Source organism: Plectrocnemia conspersa, unplaced genomic scaffold (genome assembly GCF_051122295.1).
Source record: "Plectrocnemia conspersa isolate PC_06_02 unplaced genomic scaffold, ASM5112229v1 ptg000002l, whole genome shotgun sequence".
Taxonomy (NCBI): Eukaryota; Metazoa; Arthropoda; class Insecta; order Trichoptera; family Polycentropodidae; genus Plectrocnemia; species Plectrocnemia conspersa.
The window spans coordinates 2,814,762-2,831,615 of NW_028277166.1; the positions used below are offsets into that span (position 1 = coordinate 2,814,762).

Consider the following 16,854-nt stretch of genomic DNA (forward strand, 5'->3'; position numbering starts at 1 on the left):
TATTAAGTAGGAATATTATTTTTAATCTAAGAAATCAATGTTGTCACATGCTTACTTAATAAAATATTTAATTTACTTACCCTAATTGTTGTGGCAATCATAATATATATTTTTTGGGGTAATATGGAACATCATTTTCACAAAATCATTCTGAACTATTTTGCGTAGTAGCAACACTGAAGTCGATCATCTTCTGTCAAACGCACATGGGCGTGTGACGTCATGGCGGCTTCGATGGAAGTAGTGAAGTCCGAGCTCCAGGAGGGTCTGTATCGATCCTCAAACGTCTGGTTAAAGATCATAACTTTAGTGGACGACTGCACGTTACCGCCGCTCATCAAACCTCGCGACGAATATGTCGAAACGAATTTTGTCGATGAGTTTGACCGCTTCTTCGAGATCGTACCAGACAGGCTCGCGAAGCTCATGGAAGCAATTAGGCTGCTCAAAGGTCGCATCGTACTCAAGTCACTCAGTCCCGAATTCATGGCTGCTTTGGTTCTGCTCTTACACGAGCTGAAGACTGGAACACCGTGGGCTAGGAACAATGGCTATTCAGAGCATTATAATGAGATCAATCGTTTGTTCAAGAACGCGTTCGATTTTGATTTGAGAGAAAAGTTTCCCGATAAACCTCCATTCGAGAATTTAGGAATGGAGATATTCGTTGTGTCAATGGAGAAGCTTCATCAAAAACTAACCAAAGAATTGTGGAAACGGCAGCCGGGAGCTTTGCATTGCTATCGGCTCATGTTGAACAAATGGACAAAGGTATGTTATGCATTTATGTTTTGTTCAATTCTCTTGCTGATGATTTAAAATTGTTCAATTACAATCGATCTGTTTATATAGATAAGCTGTTTCTCTCTACAGAGTGATTTAGATTTTCTATGGAGATGAGATTACTTTAAATGTTTGCCTTTTAGTGTCAGAGTATGACATATAATTTTCGCAACCTCATTTACATTTTATATTTCAATTCAAAATATTGGCTACTTCACATGAAACAAGTGTAGGGGCCTATTTATATATTTATTTATTTATTCATTATGGCTAAAACTTGGCAGCACTTGTAACATTGACATTCTTTTGGTGGACCTTGACGGAAAGACAACGGCCGGTGGTGCCTTGTCCACCTTTCACTCGCATATATTTCAATAACAAATATGTAAACTATTATAAACTAAATATAAAATACTACTGCAGTGGCGCAATCTGTGTGTAATTGCCACCCGTCACTACCAGTCCATCAATCAACCTAATACTATCTATATGTTATCTATTTCAGACGCACAAGATCAAATGTCCTTATCCGCTTATATTCCCTGCGATATTTTTACAAATCGACGATTACGAAGAGAGGAATAAGATTGAGGGTTTGAAGTGTTGTTGCTCTGTTCTGAAGAATGTTGTAAGTGCATCTAATATAATTGTTATTCATTTTTATTATATGAGGTTATTTATTTGTGCTTTAAACTCGCAGGACAGAACAGGCTGTCAACAAAACGGATACGAGACTGTGATATACGAATCGTTAGAAATATATATTAGATTCCCCAGATTGGAAATAGTGAACGCTACTTTGCAATGTTTGATTCTCTTATTGCCTATAATAGGGGGTACAAAATCAGATAACCAGGTACGTATTAATTAATTAGAAATTTTAATTTAGGATTGTAATTAAACGTTTTTATTTATTACACAGTGGAATAGGATAGACGAAGTTTACGAATCTCTTCTCGACGGTCTAGCTATCGCTTCAGCCAACGATAAGAAAAAAACCTATGTAAAATATCTCACGCATTTGATCAACATGAATTCAAGCAGTGCTATAAGATGGAAGAAAAAGATACTGCTGCTGATTAATGATGGATTAGAAATATATCTGAGCGATTCAGTCTTCAAATACACAGACATGGTCGATTACCTTAATGTATATATTATTTTGTATTTAAACACTAGTTAAATAAGTTAAAATTAAATAATGTATTGATTATACATTTGTGCTTTCTAGTGTTTGGAAATCTGGTTGAAAGTTGGCTGGCCAGTGTGGAGTTACCATATGGATAAGCAGCTTATTATTCTGATGTACAAAGTGATCCATCATCATAAAAAATGCAGCGAAACGTATGCCGAAGTCCGTTGCTTATTGATAATGTTGTCGCTTTGTAACGAACAACAGCGTAAATCGTTACTTTCCGAAGAATACGTGAAGCTATCGTCCTTTCCTAAACAATTCCAAAACGTGTGGAACACGGTCTTGGCAAAGTTTTAGTTTGCATAATATTTATGTAAATTTTTCACTTGCGTATTGTTTAAGGATAACTTTATTATACATATTTGTATATGCCGATAATATAGTAATGTGATCCAAAGAAGTTTTAAATGCCTTGGTTCATCTGCTAAAAACGAACAAAAACCAAAATTCAAATCATGACTCAGTGAGGACATAGATCATACATACAAATATATGAGTATACATTCGGTATTAATAGTTTTCTATACACCGGTATCTTGGCTAATCAGCAAAGAGATCTGCTGACAAACAGTTCAGAAAGTTGTACTTGATATCATCGAGATAAATATTCGACAAAATAATAGACAAATAAAAGATTAGCAGCTCTACAGTATCTTAAAAATTTTGTCTCCATTTGTCGAGTACGAAGGCTAATGGGACAGGCACTGAAGCTGGACAATGAGGGTTGAAGATTAATATGTAAAAGATGTGTTAAAAGATTAATAACACTAGTTTTCAGCGATTTTGACCCATGACATTTGACAGTCATTTCTTATAATCAAAAATAAGGAAAGAACAGTTTTCGAGATATTGCTAAATTTACTAATAAAAAAGTGTTTTTACTTAATTGCATATATCTCCGGTTCTAGTAGGCCGATTGCAAAGTATTTTATATCAAATTAAAGGTAAATGAACATCTTATCAATCGCGTATACAACACTTTCCAATCAGATTTTCAGTTTAGCCCTGTTTAAGAATTTATCTACGGTTTTGAATAATTCTTAAGAAAATTTAGGATTTTTTTTATTCTACTGTGAATTACAGAAAGAAAAATAAAGTAGTTCTAATTTACTGACTGAATTATTGCGTAAACAGATTGTTTGGTTGTCAAATGTATTTTACTTTTAATTCCAATTGATTTGTATTTTTCTCTATTCTTTAAGTAAATATTTATGTGATTATAGAAAATGTAAATGTGTCATACCAATGTAAATTACTAATAATAATTGTAAAATATTTTTAAAACATGATATTTTAAATTAAAATCATATTTTTTATATATAGTGAAATCTCTTTGTAACGAATACTGGAATAACGAAATTCCCAGTATAACGAATCTTTAGTTTGCCCCCGAAAAACTTTCATACAAAATGTTTTCATTGTAACGAAGACTAATCTCAGTATAACGAAATATTTTGATCCGAATTTAAGAATGACCTTACAACTTGCCATAATATTTCTCCGAATTCAGTTCGTCTTTGACTTAGCGTATGCTGGATATGTCCACAAGCGACATTCAAGGTGTTTTGCTGACCCTCAAACTTTTTTTATAAATATTATTTTAAGAAATTTTATTTTTTCTTCGGTGGGGTGAGCTTCGTTATACTTAGATTTCACTGTATACTATAGCGTGCAAACGGCTTTTTAGCAGGTATACGGCCGAAGAGACCTTCATCCCTAAAACGCCTATGAGTTGTGTCCACGCTTATTTGCTTGTTTTTTGTGTCATTGATATCGCTAGTAATATGTACCACTGTTTTACGCCAATCGCGTAAACAAATTCGACGTATCGGCCGATCTTCACCAGATGAGGTGATTTTTCTACGCCCACTACCCTTAACACGATTCGTAGAACCTGTTCCAATGTTTTTTTTAGTCTTTGAGCTGTTGATTAGTTACAACCAACAGACTACAAAATTTGTTTTGTCGAATACACAATGATATCGGCTTTATATATTTTAAAAATATTTTCTCCTCAATAGTTGTCAGTCAACTGACTAGGTAACTACTAGACCATGGAGACTTACCCCTAAATGAATACAAAATATCCGAGAGTTCCAGCAAGTGATGACGGAAATATCTTATTTTTACGATTTCAAAGAGTGATGCGCTTTTTTACACGCTACTGTATATATATATATAAAATATAAAAACACTTTCTGAATGAAAAATACGGAAATTTAGAAATATCTCGAAAGCTGTTCAATTTTCTTACTTTTAAACTTTATTTTCAGATTCAACATGCAATTTTATATAATAAATGGTGTCAAATGTAAGATTTTTTCTGAAATTTGTAAACTAGTGTAATTAGTGTTTGGTAAAGAATAGAGGAACTTCTTGGGTAAAGATCCATCTTGTGCTGTCGTGCCGTTTTTCATTGATGTAAAATATAACCTTGGCCAAAATAGTGGGTCACAGTTTTGTATCTAAACAATAGCTAAAATATGAATAATGTTTTTTATATGACTTATAAATTCCACAATTATTTTGAGTTCTACAGTTGTGTTAGATAGTTTTTATGCTAAGTAGTGTATTAAGTCAGTTAGATACCAGAAAAGCTTATATATATTTATAGTTTATTGCACATACAGAAATAATTTAAATTGAAATACAATAATAATGCAGGCGTTGAATTAGGAAAAGTCATTGAGCCTCGCAGTTGTGAAAATATTGAGTCGCCTGGTGTCTGGCTCATTGTGATCAGTTGAGTTAGTGCAGGAGAAAATGCCAATTTAGGACCAATAGCATTATTGTTTAGCTTCGTCTTCGATAAATACCTTCTAGAAAACATAACTTTCAGATGGTCATCTGTAGGGGACCATCGATAATGTGGAAGTGCCTCTAGTTTTTGGTGATCGGCTGAGACGAGTTGGTGTTTCTTAACACGTTGAATACTGTGACTTTTTTATGATAATTGGGACAAAAACTTTTTTCTTAAATAATAATCATTTTTTTATTAGTCAACATTTCAGTAAAATTTGTAAATCATTTTTAAATGATTGCTTATTGTATTCGCAATGATAAAATCAGTGAACGTCAACTTCTGGATTGCATATCAATAAAATAAATTTGTGTTTAAAAAGGTATAGAGCTACTGACATATTTTAAAAGGTGCGATTTAACAGCGAATTATTTTAAGTGATATGTGGATTTAAATAAATACTTTGCTCCATAAAACAATTTGTGCATTACAATAATAAGAAATGAGCATTAAATAAATATATATATATATATATATATATATATATATATGTTCAATAAAAATACTAAATTGAGCATTAAAACGAATGATTTGTGCATTAAAATAAATTAACTGTATTAGCGTTACGTTGGTGTTGCCAATGACTGAAACTAAGTAACATTGGGCGTGGTCATTACTTGCATGGGTGACACACTGAGTGTCATTGGTCATAATGCGACGAGTTAAATCGTTCATGTAAAGTAAATCTTGTTTCCAATTTATGTAATACTCCTTTCAAATAGTTTCGTTGCAGAAAGATATTCATGGAGTGTTCACTGTTCTGATTAACGCACCTAATCTGTCCAATAGTTGAATAATGAAAAACTTGTTATCTCCAATAGTTGAAAAATAAAAAGCTAATATTGGTTTTAGTTCACACTACAAATAAAATATATATTTATTGCTCGTTTTTTATTATTGTAATGCACAAACAATTCGTTTTATAAAATTATAATTTTATGTATTGCTCATTTAAATTGTCCTCTATTTGGAACAGTTGAGACCATTTTAGAGCCAAATATTAGCGGCAAAATATTTTCATGCAAGTTATGGATTGTACATTGGAAGGCCGACAGATGGTGGTGGAATGTAAGTAATAAAAAGGGACTTAAAATGTTATGTTGAGGATATTATTTTTTTAAATTGATATGATATTAGTAACATCTTGTTGAATGATAAAATAAATACGCAGTTTAATGTGTTTTTTGTATGAAGTTAAAACGAGGGAAAAATTTGTGCACACAATATTCAGTGTATTAAGAGTCCGAGTCTAAAGACTCGGACTCTTAATAACTTGAGCAAGTGCTTGATGTGTCCTATATATCTTAGGACAAATAGGAGGGAAGGCCAATATAGGACTAATTGTATTATTGTTAACTTCTACTTACACTAAATCCCTTGGTGAAAGCGTAACTTTCAGGTGGCTATTTGTGGGCGATCATGCGATAATGATGGAGGGTATATACATAAATACAACGGTATTTAATGAGAGGCTCAGAGTATTGTTTCTATGCTTTGTATCCAAGCTTATATAGATTGAGTTTTTTATAATTGATAGCTTACGAAAAGCTATTGTGAGTATTTGTGTGCTTCAACATTATGATTTTACTCCTGTTTTTTACTGGAGCCATTACAGTATTTTTAAGTGTTTCACTATGATGGTCAATATTGTTTGTGTATTATTTATATTAAATTGTAAACGTGTGTAAAATAATTTCAATATATTTCCAAAATCTATTTAAATGTGTAATATTAATAAATGTATGTAAATATTATTAATAAAAATATAAAAAAATAATATTTGCATTATATAAAAATTAACGTTTGAGTAACACTTGAAGCATTTTGATCACATCTTTGATGATAGGTCTTTCCCTTTCTTTAGCTAAGCATTGCTTTGTTATCACATACAAGTCTTGCGCGTTCTTCCAATCACCAGCTCTAAGATCCACCAGAGACGATATATCATCAGGGCACATCTCTTCGACGTACGAGACAATATCGAATTTGCTTCGCTTAACATCACACACTGGCAAACCAGTCAAAAGTTCCAATAGAACGACTCCATAACTGAACACGTCCATTTTTTCGGAAATGTTGCCACGTAGAGCTTCCGGAGCCATGTATGCGTTTGTGCCGAATATGTTCGAAGTCATCGAATGATCAGATATTTGCTTGATCAGACCGAAATCACACAACTGAAATAAAAATCATACGTATTAAAAACAATTATTTATACTTTAAATATATTATCTTAATTAACCTTTGGTATCCTCGTCTTTGTCAATAACACATTAACACTCTTAATATCTCTGTGTATCAACATCGTTTCATAGCCATAATGCAAATATTCTATACCTTTAGCAATACCTAAAGCTACTCTGATTCTTTCTTCACTGTAAAATCGGTCAGATTTCGATATATTCTCTAGAAGAGTCCCTCCATCTAAGTATTCGTAAATCAAACACGGATTTGGTCCATCGTCCGAATAACCTAACAGTAATAGAATATTTTCGTGTTGATAGTTTGTCAAGTATTTAATCTCAGAAGTGAACTGATTTTGAATCATCTCTCCCGTATATCCCGTATTGGAGTTAGATGACAATTTTTTGATGGCAACCGGATGACCGAATAGTCCTCGAGCTAAATAAACGCTCCCTGTACCGCCAGATCCAATTTTACAACCAGAATTATCGTCTCCAATTATATAATTGCGATCGTCAAATCCATTTGTGGATTCTTCGAGTCTAGAATACTTAAAACCTTGAATACTGCTTAACGATAGTTCGTATGATCTCAAATTGCTCTTTGACGATACAGTCGATTGCGAAGAGTTTTCTATACTACAAGAATCTGAATAATCAAAATCGATTACAATTTGTGGCACGGAAGTCTGCCCAATAGTCATCTCCAATTGGGAGAGATTGAAAGGTCTCATTTCTGGAGGCTCATCGTCATCTTTGATCAAACTGAAGTTAGGAATGTTTTGAGTGTTCAATGTCTCCGAGGTTATCTCAGTATCGGTCTGGGAAATATTATCATTTTCACTGGACGCATTATTTATTACAACAGGAGCTTCTAATAAAATATCCAAAGCTGGCATGTCTACTGTCCTCATCATAAATTGATTGGATTGATCTTCATTCTCGAGCTCCGCTTCTTCAGTGCCTTCCGATTGCGATCTATTATCGGTATCGCTCGATACTTGTAACATAACTTTATCTTTATTTTCATACTTCTTAACTTTGTATTCTAAATTATTATCGATCGTTGCTACAGATCTTATTGAATTAGGATATTGCATTTCATCAACGGCTCGTTCAATTTCATTATTCGGGTTTCTTTCGGCCAAGAGACGAGTCAAAGATACGTCGATTGAAGCAGCGGGACCTTTTGAAGGTCGTTGAACAGGATTACCTATAAAAATAAAGCAAATATTAATACATACATTTAATTACAAAATATATACTCTTTTTGCTTTCTTTCATTTAACTCATAAAATGTATACCTTTCAGTATATGAATTGAAATTAAATCGGCGGCTCTAAATAAATCAGCTTTCATTAGAATCATAATCAAATCTTTTAATGTCGGACGGTTTTTACCAGAAGTACTCCATTCTTCGAATAAAATCTCAGCATAAGGCCGATTTTGTTTATCACCGGCGATTTGAATCAAATCCATATGTTCTGTCGTGTACTTTGGACGGAAGTTTGCATTTCCGTCAAGCAAATTGTAAGGAATGTGCGCCATTAACTGCTTCCATGATTGATTTTCCTGAAGGACCGTGATCACTGGTTGCAAATCTTTTATTGGTATGTGTCTCAGTTCCTTTTGATCTAATTGTTGCATATTAGTTGATCTGAAATTTAGTAAATAGACAAGATTTTTTAATATTCACTTATTATAATTTAAGGTTACGTGTTTTTTTTAAATAGTGTTAATTATTTTTTTAATAATGAAATTATACTTACATTTACCAACGTTGTATGCAATTTATATATATCAATAATAATATATCAACAGTATAAGAACTGTCAAAACTTTTGACATTTAAGAAGTTTATTTTGGCCTTAATTTTTTTTACGTCCACATCACGTGAATAAAGTTTGTATCAATTAAAAATACATATTTATATAATAAATAATATTTTAATTTATACACTACTACCATAATTTTAAAATTAATTTGACGAATCAAACTTATTATAATATTTAAATTTATATTATTATAAATCACCATTGATGATTTTTTTTATAACAGCTCTATATTATTTTTATAGCACCTTAAATCTTTTTAGCAATAAATCTGCAATCCTTTGTTTAAAATATTCATTTGAAAAAAAATCAAGCTATATTCAATACCCAGTAGCAGATTATCATACATTGAAAAGCATATGTAACATTATTTATGGAAGCCGCCTGTAGCATTATGATTAATTAATTGACAATATTTTCGATGACGTTTTTTATTGAACACTGCAAATGAATACTCATTACTACAAATTATTTTTATTTACTGCATTTTTTCTATGTAAATAATTTAAATATCGAAGTCAGTTCCTCATTGGCAGTTTACTGCAGGATGCCTACACGAGGGCGGGGCGGAGAGCTCCTATAGAAAAGTAAAACGTGTAAAATGGAACGTGTGTGTAAATAATGTAAAATGTAATGCCTTCTAAAGACTGAGCGTTCCAAGCTACGTGTGTCCATGCACGCGTACAGGAGGGTGCGCGTAGCTCTGTTGTACGGACTGCTGCAAGTCTTCACGCGTAGTTGCGCGACCACATGTATACGCGTGCCATTGTGAGATTATCTTTATCATTTAAAAAAATAAAAAATTCTCTCATCTTCGCGTAGTTTTATATTCCTACCGTCTTTTTCCGAAAATAAGACACTGTCTTACTTTCTTTTTTGGTCCGAAATATGAGCTAGGTCTTATTATCGGGGGAGGGCTTACTTTTCACGTACAATAAGTAAATTTATATATTTTCGATTAATATTTATTTTTATATAGGAATTTTACATTTATTTCAAATTTATTCAAATACAGTCATTTCATTTTCTTTTGGAACATAGTCATAACTAATCAAATTCTGAATTCCATTCTGAATTTCAATCGCCACATGTTGGCGTTGATTTTATTTTAACTAGGGCTTATTTTCGGGGGAGGGCTTATATTCCAAAAACTCCTGAAAATCACGCTAGGGCTTATTTTCGGAGGATGTCTTATTTTCGGAAAAATACGGTATATGCAAGGATTTTTGAATCTCACAATACCTTATGAGACTCGTAATGCTGTATCAGATTAATACACATCTAATTATCATACTGAGGCGGCGACAACACATTGAATTAGAATTTAGATAAGACAAACGTTATTTAGCCGCCCCCCAGAAAAATAAATATATTATAAGAAAATATGAATAAAAATATAACAATCAAAATGATATAAATTGTATGATTTATAAAATGTAGCAATTTAAATATTTTTTCTTATATTATTTTTTTCCAGTTATTGTTTTGCTTGCTTTAATGCGTGCTTGATATTTACAATTAGTTTTTTTTTAATAATTCAATCAGTTTTTAAAATAATGATAAATTGTTTTTATGTAATTTAAATTGCTATGTTTGTGTTTTTAGCATTACTTTATATTAAAAAATATTTTATCAGTTTATTTTGATTCAGTTGGTATCACTCACTTTTATTGCGGTCAGGTTGGTACCGCCGTCGGGTGTATCCCTGTTGACGTTTATCCAGCCGCTCTCATACTTGGTTCGTTAAACAAATGCCTTAAAATACCACTCATTAAACGTAATATTTTAATAAAAAGTGTAAAACCAAACGATTCACGTGTTTGACTAGTTAGATTTGCGAAAAAAGTAATGGCCGATCCTTATCGATTGTGAGCCACCGGCGCTTTACTGATTGTACAATTATAAACTTCATGAATCATTTCCGAATAAATACAGTATATTAATAAAATCAATAATAATTAAATTCAATTGTACAGTATTTTGTTTTTGATTTGAATTATGTATTGAAATTGTGTCATGCTCATTAGCATTAAACGATCATGTCAATTGTTAATGCTCTGTTTCCTCTCCCCACAGTCATTGCTTATTCTTTCAAACGTGATTCATGAATGCTTTTGACATGAGATATGAGGGGTCTAAAAGCAAAAACGAATATGTCCATGGTCGGCATTTTGGCAATATATTTGGTTGTGGTTTTTTTAAATTTATATATAAATATATATATATTGATTTTGAAAAAGCCTTTGATTGGTTATCCATGTCATAGATTTTCGAATTTAGTGTTAGACCGCTGCCTACATATGTGCGGAATTTCGCATGGCATTGCATCGGGGGTTGCATATGTGCGTATTTTTCATATGATCCATTAGGCGAGATTTTTTTCCATTTGCGTTTAGTAATATTTTATTACTCTAATGCGTATTTTGTTTTATTTCTCAGAATTTAGAACAATCCGGTAATGATGGAATTATGTATTATGAATCGTTATTTCTACCGTTCAATTTTATTATTATAGTATTATAAAAAAAATGGGTATTTTAAGAGATATGTGCATTTAAATAAATACTTGGTTCCATAAAACGAATTTTTTGTGCATTTATGTAAGGTAAATCTTCGGAAAAGGATTCGTTACAGAGAGTTATTCATTCACTGTTCTGTGCAATACTCTCTTGCATCTAATCTTTCCGCAATTATTTAATATATTGCTCATTTAAAATACATGTTTTGTGTCTGGGTCACATTTCTCAGCCTCAGATAAAATGATTAAAGCATCGTAAATGTTGACAATTGGATATCAAACTGTTTTTACATTGTTTACTTTTGCCTCCCAGCATGTGTCGCATAATTTTGTCAAAGAATATAATTGTACGTTATCAGTTAAAATTTTCCATCTGCTGAAATTAATACAAATAATCATTCGAGAATACCAAATAAAGTTAGACTACTGAAGATTGAGCAGCATCACATAAAACAAGACAAGGCATATAAAATGCTAAAGATTTAAATTTAATATTCGTTTTTGGACGCCATTATTTTTCCCTTTCATATTTGTTCCATTATCATAACCTTGACCCCATAAACTTACTTAGTTCATAATAAATTTCAGTTAACATTTCTGTAAGACCCAACCCTGTTAAATCACTAACAGAAAAAAACCCTAAAAATGCTCCTTAACTTCTACTCTTATCTTAACCATCAATAAGTCTACAAATATAATAGTAAGAGTTAATTGTTCTTTACGAGAAATATCAGGCGTGCAATCAGCTATGATAGAATAATAAATGGCTTTACTTATAATTATTATACATTATTCACATTTTTCACTAGTAAATCTATTAGTTCGTTTTGAGTCCTTTTCCTGCATTAATGATCCGAAATTTTGTTGCACCTCCCTTTTTGCTGTCACAATCAATCACGACAAGCTATGAGTGTGATTAGTTTAACTTGTTAGCTTACTCGAATTTTATGGCCGTTACATTGGGGCTCAAACAGGTTGCAAGCTGTCATCTGAACAGGTTTAAAACGGTTGTTAAATATTTTGATCAAGTGTGAGATAGGGAAACTTCGTAAACCATTGTTTTTTGGATCTCAAAGTGCTGTAATTTATTTTATGATAATGACGCTTGCAGAAAGTCTCAAATGACTATTGTAATGCTTTTAGTTTATTCCATCTATTGTCACGTATGGTCTGCACTGGCCTGTATAAAAAATATTTGAAGCCGGCATAAGAGGTTTTGTGTTTTGTACTCAATTAAATCAAAACTGCTCTAATTTGGATTTGTCAATGTACACTTGATTTACTAGTGGTCACTTTGGACTCCTGTATGATGTTTATCTGTAATCGTTGCTAGACAAGAGGTTCTGAAACCTTAAATTATTTTGAAGCTGGAAAAATAACTTGACCTAATAATTGCATCACTAATACCAGATATTGGTCATTATGCTTAAAAATTAGAATATAATAAATCATTTTGTTAAACACGAAAATTGTAAATATATTAAAATTTCTTCGCTGACCATCAGTGGTCAACTGATGGTCAGCGAAGTTCAACTGACTTCCTGATTAATAATTTTCATACAAACTCCTGACTATAACAAGAAATTCAGAAATTCAAATACAAGAAAGTCGAAATTTGCTGTTAAATGTATTTTTTATTGTCTTGTCAATATTACCATAAATTTTATTTACCCAATGTTAATTAGTATTTTATTTATTTAAAATTTTAAAGGCCACATCAGAATAGTTACGGGATATAAATACAAAATAATAATTTATTATCTAATATGTTCCAGAAGAGCCAAAATGGCGGATCTTGCGTCGTTGCTGGAGGTGGAGATACCGCAGGGTAGGGAGAATCTCACCGACAGTCACATGAACTTGGAGCGAGTGGCTGAATACTGCGAAGCCACATATTTCCAATCGGATAATAAGCGCGTGGCCTTGGAAACTACGAAGAACTATACGACTCAATCTTTGGCCAGTGTAGCCTATCAGATAAACACGCTGGCCTTTAATTTTCTGCAATTACTCGAAATGCAAACGCTGCAGCTGGAAGAGATGGAGAGTCAGATGAATCACATATCGCAGACGGTGATGATACACAAAGAGAAAGTAGCCCGGAGAGAGATTGGTGTTTTGACCGCTAATAAAGTCACGAATCGGCAGTATAAAATCATAGCGCCGGCGAATCCTGAGAAACCAATCAAATATGTCAGAAAAGCCATTGATTATACAGGTAAACTGAATTGAAACATATTTATTTGGTATTGCGATACTAATTTTGTGAATAGCTTTGGACGATGTCGGTCATGGCGTTCGTTGGGGTGGAGGTACTCCTCGCCAACGGCAGCGAGGTTCTCTACCGCCGGCGGCTACTTTACCGGCTCCGACTACAAAGCCGCCGACGCCGCCTCAAGCCGCTCGAGCTCCTACTCCCGGCGGAACACTCGGAAAAGGCGGATTGTTCACCGGCACTCTCGGTGAGAATATAAGACTTATTTTATTATAATTTTGCATTTTTAATGAGAGTAAATAATGGATATCATTGGTGATTTTAGGTAAAGGAGGTTCTAAGGAATATCGTACACCGCCAGCAGTGGCGCCGCCTCAAGTGCCATCTCATTATGCTCCAAATTATCCAGTTGGACATCCTCAATACAATTCTAATACGCAGAGGCGTGGCCCTGGATATTCTACGTTGCCAATTGTGCAACCACAGGTACACATCTTATTAGTTATATAATGTAGAATAACAAGTTTAATGATTTTACTATCTTAAGGTTGGAATGGTTCATCCGACACAGCATTCCGCTCAAACTCTCGGATACACTCAGCAAGATTTGCATTCCAGTATGCCTCGTAAGTTTTACATTCTTCATACAATTGAAATTATATACGTATGATCCACTTATTAACAATACTGTTTAGCTCCGCCGTCTCCGTTGATCGGCGCTGACGGAAGTGATCACGGCCAGCACATGATGCACTCGAGTCACAACGTTGTAAGCTTTGACAAATTTTCTTCCAGTATCAATTATATATTTTATTATTAATATTAAGTATTATTAGCGTATGTCGACTTCGAGCAATATGTCGGTCGGTGGAAATAGAGGCGGTTCGGTTTCGCCACCGTTGCCGCCTCCTCCGCCGCCGGATGAGGATGAGCATGCAGCTTTCGGCAGACCGCGCCAATCCCACATGATTCAGGTATTGAATGTAATGTATTAACTTCTGTATTATGATTAGATTGATTTGGTTATTACTAATACTGCAATATTATTTTAGGGAACTCAAGGAGTAGTGCTATCGCACACTCAACATTATCAGCCGGGTCAGGCTGCTGTCGGCGGTATGATGCCGACGATTGTTCCAGACGAGGAGGATCTTCCAGGATGGGTGCCGAAGAATTATATAGAGAAAGGTTATTGTAATAGGACTGCTTCCACTAAATGCGAATTTATTACAAAGTAACTGTAAAAACACGCAGTGAGTCTTATGCGAATGATTTTAAAATTTCAGTTGTCGCTATTTACGATTATTACGCCGATAAAGAAGACGAGCTTTCTTTCCAAGAGAGTGCCGTCATCTACGTGCTGAAGAAGAATGACGACGGATGGTGGGAAGGAGTCATGGACGGAATCACCGGATTGTTCCCGGGAAATTACGTGGAGCCTTGCGTATGATTATTTTATTGCCTCACATTGATCATGTATCATAGTCAATTTATAAGCGTATCGTATATTTTGCGCCGGTGCATCGAAAATGGTTTTTACAAAAGCGCATTAGGATTATGAGATAAGTTTTTGAAGTGCCTGCTGTGTCGTAAAGGTATCGCAAGGACTTGATTATGCTTTTAGACGACTTTGGTTTTAGAGTAATTAACGGATTTGATAATCGGACATAATCAAGTTTTAGATTAGTTCATATGCATTTGTATTTATGTAATTTTATACAAAATTTTTCTTAGTTGATAAGTTTACAATTTGTATATTAAATTATATTATATTATACATCTTTATCTATTTTTATCCTAAGAATAGATTATGGATATCACACATTTATTTATGGATGATTAGAAAAATTTGTTTTTTGGATTTTTTTTTATATCTATTTCTTTATACTTTTAAGTGTATATAGTGAATATTCTTATTATGATGATTATATATTTGAAAACTATGTATTTAATAATATATATCTATAAAATAAATAAATATTAAATTGAATATATATTTTGGATCTCAGCTGACTCCATCAGTATCCAGTTTCCTCTAAAATTTAAAGGGAACCTAAGATTTAGTCTAAATCATAAGTTCCCAACATTTTTGGGTCAGAGTCCACTGTTTTAGAGTGATTCGAAAATGCCCCCCTATTTTATTTTATAATTATTTTAATAAAAAATATTAGCAATATTAATGTATTGTTCGAAGTATGGCTTAGAAATATTTATTATTAAGAAAATGTATACACTTAGGATTTTGCGTCGAGACAACTCGTGAATTTTTGAATCAAAGATTTTTGCGAGTCCCGGGAATTTAAAAAAAAAATTAACCTGGGACTCTAATCTTTCCGATTCAAATTTTATTTTATATATCATACATTTATTTTTTCAAAATAAAATCTGCATAGTCGAAAACAATGCCCGGTTAGTATACAAGCAAGTAGCAAGGATCGGCAAAATATCTCAGTTGTCCTCGTCACGTTGCTTCGGCAGTGATAAAAATTCTTTCATATTTACAAATCAACGAAAAATATTGTGAAAGAAACAGATAATGATTTATTGTAACGAGGGATTATAATATATCGCCTTTGCAATAAAATCTTCTGTCGTTATTTGTAAAATGTATCTTTAACAAAAAAAATATGCAAAACAGAAAATATTTTGAGGTACAGTAGACCCCCCAATAACACGATAAATTGTTATGATAGTTGGTGGATTAGATAACACTTGTACAATTTTTTGCAATACGTATGTACAAATCAGGCACATGTGGTGAGATATCTTCCCTTTGGCTCGCTCACACAAAGTAACGGGTACCCAAATAGCACGTCCCTAATTTACCTTTATTTATTTATGATATTGATTAATGGTTTCATCGCTCGTTTGTTTTAGGCTATGAAACGCAAATCATGTTATATTTCAAGTTAAAAAATTAATCCTTGTCGCATAAATTAAAAACAATAAATACAGGCGATTAGCAAAGCATTCCATCGTAAAATTTCAATATGCTGCTGTTAATCACTACTAATGGTAGTGAAATTATAACAGATTTAGAAAACGCTTAAAAATTTGCAAATATATTATTGATTTTTGCCACAGACAAACAATTAACTTTAGATTTACATCTGCTTAACTTATACAAATACAGTTAATACGACTTACCGCTTAGATACAAACATAAGTTATCTAAATCCACCTGAGATGAACTGTCCGAGAATTTAATGATCTGTGTCCAGGTGATTACTGCTGTAATACATGTACGTCATGGAGAAATTGTGGAGTCAAATGTTTTGTTTCAAATCGATGTTAATCAATCGAAATACATCAACATCTTAGACTGATA

At 32.9% G+C, this 16,854-nt stretch overlaps 3 protein-coding genes across 7 annotated transcripts; 2 read left to right on the forward strand and 1 right to left on the reverse strand.

Moving 5' to 3' along the window:
- Positions 1-147: 147 nt before the first annotated feature.
- Positions 148-2,375, forward strand: LOC148237347 (TELO2-interacting protein 2). Its single transcript, XM_088206198.1, has 5 exons — positions 148-771; positions 1,289-1,411; positions 1,484-1,639; positions 1,706-1,933; positions 2,015-2,375. Exons 1-5 carry the CDS (start codon positions 223-225, stop codon positions 2,273-2,275), a joined length of 1,317 nt encoding a protein of 438 aa, XP_088062324.1. The 5' UTR covers positions 148-222; the 3' UTR covers positions 2,276-2,375.
- LOC148237348 (interleukin-1 receptor-associated kinase 4-like) lies at positions 2,015-8,839 on the reverse strand. 2 transcript variants are annotated; one of them, XM_088206196.1, is made up of 4 exons: positions 8,731-8,839; positions 8,266-8,618; positions 7,021-8,174; positions 2,015-6,955 (listed from the first exon to the last, which is right to left on the reverse strand). In XM_088206196.1, exons 2-4 carry the CDS (start codon positions 8,606-8,608, stop codon positions 6,575-6,577), a joined length of 1,878 nt encoding a protein of 625 aa, XP_088062322.1. In that variant the 5' UTR covers positions 8,609-8,618; positions 8,731-8,839; the 3' UTR covers positions 2,015-6,574. The 2 variants fall into 2 exon arrangements, with proteins under 2 accessions (XP_088062322.1, XP_088062323.1); XM_088206197.1 differs by lacking the exon at positions 8,731-8,839 and having other exon boundaries at positions 8,266-8,300; positions 8,362-8,480.
- A 1,614-nt stretch (positions 8,840-10,453) lies between these two features.
- Abi (tyrosine kinase Abl) lies at positions 10,454-15,516 on the forward strand. 4 transcript variants are annotated; one of them, XM_088205156.1, is made up of 9 exons: positions 10,454-10,531; positions 13,087-13,529; positions 13,585-13,773; positions 13,852-14,012; positions 14,074-14,152; positions 14,222-14,295; positions 14,363-14,500; positions 14,579-14,714; positions 14,813-15,516. In XM_088205156.1, the coding sequence occupies exons 2-9, from the start codon at positions 13,097-13,099 to the stop codon at positions 14,974-14,976; spliced, it is 1,374 nt and encodes a 457-aa protein (XP_088061282.1). In that variant the 5' UTR covers positions 10,454-10,531; positions 13,087-13,096; the 3' UTR covers positions 14,977-15,516. The 4 variants fall into 4 exon arrangements, with proteins under 4 accessions (XP_088061282.1, XP_088061277.1, XP_088061280.1 ...); XM_088205151.1 differs by having other exon boundaries at positions 14,363-14,509; positions 14,579-14,720; positions 14,813-15,109; XM_088205154.1 differs by having other exon boundaries at positions 14,363-14,509; positions 14,813-15,109.
- Positions 15,517-16,854: the final 1,338 nt, after the last annotated feature.